At 46.8% G+C, this 6,156-nt stretch overlaps 1 protein-coding gene across 1 annotated transcript; it reads left to right on the forward strand.

Moving 5' to 3' along the window:
- The first annotated feature begins 2,669 nt into the window (after window positions 1-2,669).
- LOC141594895 (uncharacterized) lies at window positions 2,670-3,409 on the forward strand. Its single transcript, XM_074414880.1, has 2 exons — window positions 2,670-2,726; window positions 2,804-3,409. Exons 1-2 carry the CDS (start codon window positions 2,670-2,672, stop codon window positions 3,407-3,409), a joined length of 663 nt encoding a protein of 220 aa, XP_074270981.1.
- Window positions 3,410-6,156: the final 2,747 nt, after the last annotated feature.

Here is a 6,156-nt window from a genome sequence, read left to right on the forward strand (position 1 = left end):
GCAACGGCACTCATGCCATCGTATAAACAACCAAAAGAGGGATATGTACAACAAACTGGGGGCTCGAGCCCCAAGCAAAGTCCAAAATGTCCAAAATGTAGGTCCTAAATGTACAAATGTGAAAGATACAGCCAAAAACAAAACAAACAACAACAAAAACTACTGTTGAACGCCGCCTAACTCCGCAACTCTCGCCTCAAGAGCAGCAACCTCGGCGTCACGAACCTCGAGCTCCCTCAGCAAACGAGCTGTCTCCTCCCGAGACTGGGCCAACTCTCGCTCCAGCTCGCGCTCCCTCTGCAAACAACAATTGGCTTATGTCAATCATTTCAAGCAATCATAAGAAAGTTAGAAAATTCAAAAATGAAGTAGACGAAAGGTTCATACCTGACGACCTCGACCGCCGACAAGTGCCTCGACGGCAGTAGCTCGTAGCCGGTTGGCTACCCTCCATAACGCCACAAACCGAGACGGCTCGACCTGCATTTTCAAATAAGAAGTTCTCAATAATTGGATAAGTTCAATCAAATGTGTTCTTACACAAAAATCATACAAATTAGAGGCTCACTCTCCGAATCAGATGCTGCCACTCGTCCAAGCCAAAGATCCGTCACAGCCACGTCAAACTCACGCAGCTCGGAGATCGTCGTCCTCCCGGTCGCGTCAGTGTACTCGAGAGTCTTGGGGTACTCTGGGGGCTCGATGACCACCGCCTCAACCTCCTGCAAAGACAAAGGATTACCATTAAATCGATGATCATTCATCATGCTTTCGAAATGAACATAAGGAGAGTAAATGCTCACCACAACCGGCCAGTACGCCAACCTCCCGTAGAGGAACGCCGAGTAGTCCTCACCAGGAAGCAGAACGGCGTCACCACCAACGCCAGCCAAGTCAGACTCCCTCTCAGCCTCAGAAGGCTCCCAAAACATCGTGCTAGGAGGATCGATGGGAACCGTCAAGACGTCCCGAGAGCACTGACGAGCCAAGCGCTCGCCCAAGTACCAAACAGGACCCATCGACGTCCTCAGCAGCACCCGGCTCGAGCTCCTGGGCCGAAGGACCTCAACCACAAAAGGAGGAGCGCCAACGTACTCCGCCCAAGGCCTAGGCACCTACTGGGAAAAGACAAGCAAGAAATCATTCTTATGACCGGCAAAAAGTAATAAAGAAGCAAAACGAATATAAGTGAGATGCTCAAGCTGTCCAGCTGAAGAGCGTTCACGTCCCGCCGGTAGACACCGTGAGAGGAACGCTTGCTCCTCGTGCGACACATCACCCAATCCCTCACAACGGGATAGGCCCTCTTCAGCGGCTTCGTCCTCTTGGGCGAGAGGCTCGGAAAGTAGGAGTACACCCACGCTTGTGAAACAAGATGGTCAATAATGATCTTTCGTAATTCGGTAAAGAAAAGAAGTTATTTTAGTCTGAATGAAGGTTCATACCTCCATTAGTAGTCCAGGGCCGACAGCACCAGGAGAAGTCCCCTTCTCCATCAACTCCGGACGTACCATGGCCCTCATGAAGCAGATGAGGACCGCAAAACCAGCAGTGACCCAGTCCCAACGTCCTAGGGAGCTCAAGTCATAAAGAAAGGGAAGAAGCTTCGTCGACAGTCTCTCTCCCTTGTCTCTGAGGTAGATCGAAGACAGAAACCACCAAAGCCACAAACGGGCCCTCTGCTCAGCTGTACAGGGAGAAGAAGCCGTCTCCCTCTTGTCAATCACCACCAGCGTCGGGGTCTTCCCCGCAAAGTAGTCTCGGACTTAGAACGGGCATCAAACAGACCGCTGCGCAGCGGCCTTCGGCGCCAAGTTCCAGCCGATCAACCTCCTAGCCTCGGCCGAGTCCACCCTCATGGCAGTCTCGGGCCACTCTACCGCCTCGGTCCCACACGGCAGACCAGAGATCATGTTGTAGTCCTCCAACGTGACTCCCACCTCACCAAAAGGCATGTGAAAAGTGGAAGTCGTATCCCATAATCGGTCCAAGAAAGCACGGACCAGGCTAAGGTTAGCCCGCAGCTTCCTCTTCGCGATATCCCTCCAAGCCTGCCCCAGGGCGCCGAATGCTCCCCGCTCGATCATGGCTCGCTCCTCCGCCGACAACCTCTCGTAGCGTTCCATTGCCGTCGTGTAGCCCGGGAACAATCTGATGTTCCCGGCCTCCTATTGTGATTTGAAACAAGAGTTATCTTTAATTTGAATTAAATTGGAAAAGATATGAGCAAATGAAATCCAAGATTACCAAGCTCTTTACCGTCCTATAGGACAGGTGACCCTCCGCAGCCCAAAGCAAGTGCCTGCTGTCCCAGGTCTCAGCCCACGCAAGTGCTCCTCTCAGCTGACGACCGCCTCGCCCAACGTTGGCCCGCCTCGGGGACTCCTCCTCCTCCACCTCGTCCTCAGCAACTGCTTCCTCGAGAGCACGAGAAGCGTCGACGGCTGTGTCTATGTCCATGGGAGCTCTCCCAGAAGTAGAAGCCTCGTCACCTGCAATGTTAAAGTAATTGTAGGTCGCGTCAAGTGACGACGAACCTTGATTAGGGGATTTTCGAGTTTTAGACGCCTCGAAGTCGCTCTTTTCTCGCCATGTTTGGCCGTATTCCCACAAACCCGATCACTCATGTGGTAATTTGGGTTAAGTCAAGCCTAAGTTGAAGCCTAGTCATGGGTTCGAGTCAAAATTTCGACAGCGTTTCGTTAGATGGAACAAAGCTGCCTTGGGTAAATATGTTTGGTGGTTAGCTCAGAAGAAGGACCATCTGTGGGTTAGATGGGTTCATTCTATTTTTATGAAACAGGCTAGTTGGAAGACTTATTCACCAAATCAGAATGGTAGTTGGGCATGGAGGAAGTTGTGCAAGATCAAGGACATTCTGTTACCTGGTTTTGCTGGTGACTGGTGGTTACAAGGTAATCAGGATTATACCATCAGTAAGGGTTATAATTGGTTGGGACCAGCTTCTGAGAAGGTTGTATGGTCCACTTTTGTCTGGGTTAAGGAAGCTATACCTAGACATAGTTTTATAGGATGGCTTGTGGCACAGAATAGATTACTCACTCGTGACAGGTTGAATAAAATGGGGATCATAGAGGATGAGACTTGTCCTTTATGTGGTACTCTGCCAGAATCTCACCACCATCTTTTCTTCAACTGTATTTTTAGTCAGAAATGCCTTCTCTTGATGTCTGCTAGACTGGGTTGCCATCTACCTAGTCATGACTTCATTGAATGGTGGATCAGTAGGAGATTCAGAACACCAGCGCAGAAAAACAAGATTGCTGAAACATACTTGGCACTGATCTATGCAATCTGGTGGAATAGGAATATGGGAAGATTAGAAGGGAGAGTCCCAGCACTTTGTGATGATCCGTGGCATTGTGGAAGATCTCAGAATTGGAATTGACTAAACTGATTTTCTTTTTTCAGTCTTAGTCCTTAATTCGCAGATGTTTGTGTAATTGTTGAAAATGTATGGGCTTTGTTAGTCAGTGGGCTTTGAACGATGTATGATTGGTTTTCTTATTAATATAAGCTTACCTTTTACCAAAAAAAAACGACGATTATGCCCTAGAAAAGTGTCCTGAAAAAGCCATCACAAACCAAAATTCCGAGATGGTAGGAAGTTTACCCATCATCCAAGGATTTCCAAATGTCAAGTTTCATCGCAAACGGGCAATCCTAAGGCTAATTTCGAAGCAATTTACGGTTTAGCTGTGAAACCGTCACAATTTAACTCAAATGCCCAAAACTCGATGAAAATTCGAAACAAATACATGGTTATGATCCTTATACTACCAATTAGCCATTTACAAGGTCAATTTTACAAGGCAAGATCATTTGGGGGGAAAGCCCCAAATTTTCGACATTTTAGGGTTGAAAACCCTAAATTTTGTCGATCCAATTCGTCCATTATAGAAGATTAATCCAAGAATTATATAACATACCTAGATTAGTCATGGCAGATGCAAGCTTTTGGGTCAAATTTTGGCAGAAAAGGTTGAGATTTGAGAGAGAAATTGAGGAATTGTGTTTCGAAACAAATGAAATGAACCCATGTTTCATCACGCTTTTACGCAGGAAAGACACCCTCAGAAATAGACGCAGCAGGTGCTGCGCCTCTTCCAAGAGACGCAGCTCTTGCTGCGCCTCTTCCTAAACTTCCCTTCATACGAATTTTCAAAAATTCGTTATGAGTTCGTTATTTGTGGGCCCATCTTTGGTGCGCCTCTTCCCCGATGCCATTTATTTCTGGTCCGTTTGACGATTATTCTTCGCTCGGACCCGCATTTCTAAGCCAACCGCTGGACTACCGTACGTTCTTTATTGCTTCTAAGACCTTCCTTGTCACAACGAGCAAGTATTCTCTGACAGGTGTTTCGACACGCCTTCATTATATTCCCCCAGCGAGAGTAAGTGGATAGACAATCCCTCTCGAGACATGGAGATGAATTCCCGATAAGGTTTTCCCAAACGAGAGTTCACGACATACAATCGTCCTTCTCGAGTTCTTCTGAAGTTTGTTTGAAGACGACCCCAAGCAGATTTCTCCCTGCCAGTTCCCGCTTGTGTCCTCGCTATTCATGATATTTCTTGTTTCCCCGCGGAGTGCGATACAGGTGTCGTTCTCCAGAAGTTCCTAGACCGGCAGAGTTCTTACACTCGAGCCTTGATTACCCCTTAAGTTGAACTTATATTTGGCCTCCTTCTCGTCGATGCTTTCCTTTAGGGTCTCACACCCTAGCACAATCCTTATATATCTTTTAGGTCTTACCCTTAGCTCATATGCTTACCCTTAGCTCCTACGCTTCACCTTAGCTCCTATGCACCTCCAGAAGCATCTTGAGAAAGAAGTTTCAGGTATGGTCTCTTCTTATGGCTGGCGAGCTTCCTTACGTAGTCTAATGGACTTTAAACGACCCTCCCCGATAATCGACAGACTCTAAAATGTTCCCGACGACAGGTCCTTGGTTCAGACCCCTTGAGCCGCCTCGCATCGCCATAGTCGTCAGGTTGTAATCTTCGATTGACCTGATGGCTATACTTTGACTTTCGCCTTGTCCAAGCCTCAGTCAAAGTGGGGGCTCTGTAGATACTTCATTTCTGCACCTCCCGCAAACCACCCGGTGAAGATTGGGCCGCATGTTTGGTACGCGGAACGATTTGTGACAGTTCGTAAGTTTATCGTCAAATGATTGCTCAAACACTGGTGTCTACCTATTAATTGTCATCTACGTGCCGATACGGTCGTTTTGATAATAATTAGAGTACATTTGGAGTCCGGGCCTAAAACCGTCTTCATTTTCTGATAACCGCTAAATCCCGAGTCGGAATGTTCTGGAATGTTCCGGATATTTCTATTCCATATTTCACAATATTTTAATCTTTCGTAAAGAATTTCCCGTATTATTCACACAAAATATTAAGGAAAATAAGATTAATCCGTTATTCCATAAACTAAACACGGAAATCTTTCTTCCGCAGGAGGAAACCACCTCGGAACAGACGCAGCAGCTGCTGCGCCTCTTCCAAGGGACGCAGTGCCTGCTGCGCCTCTTCCCAGGTCCTTTTCTGCATTTTTTTCGTATCTTTTCATATCTTTTCGAGATTCACTTCCAAATTCTCTCCGAAAACCCTAATTCCGTCGTGTGATTAGTATAAATAGGGACCTTCGTTCCTCATATTTCTCACGCGAGTGTCCGCCCTTCTCTTATCCCTTTGCATTCTAGACCACGTTCTTACTTTTTAGCGTCTACGTGCTTGAACTTTCGACCACGTAAGCTCGGATCCTTCTGAGTACCATCCTCGTTTGCATGACCGACCAATTTGACCAACTCCACAATAATCAACTTAATAAATCTTAATCGTTTTCCTCTTACGAGGGCACTTTCGTTACATTCGAGTCGAGCATCACTAATCATAAACTTAGTTCATCTCGTTTCGTCAAACATGTAAGTCTGAGGGTGTAAATCCTTCTTTTCATTATTGTTATTTACATTTTATAATCATATTGTAAGGTTTATGTCGAAAGTACTTCTAAAAACCGATTTGTAAAACTATGTTTAAAACCCTTTTACGGATTATCAGAGGACAACCATCGAGAAAGGACGCAGCAACTGCTGCGCCTCTTCGAAGGGACGCAGCACCTACTGC

Source organism: Silene latifolia, chromosome 8 (assembly GCF_048544455.1).
Source record: "Silene latifolia isolate original U9 population chromosome 8, ASM4854445v1, whole genome shotgun sequence".
NCBI lineage: Eukaryota > Viridiplantae > Streptophyta > Magnoliopsida > Caryophyllales > Caryophyllaceae > Silene > Silene latifolia.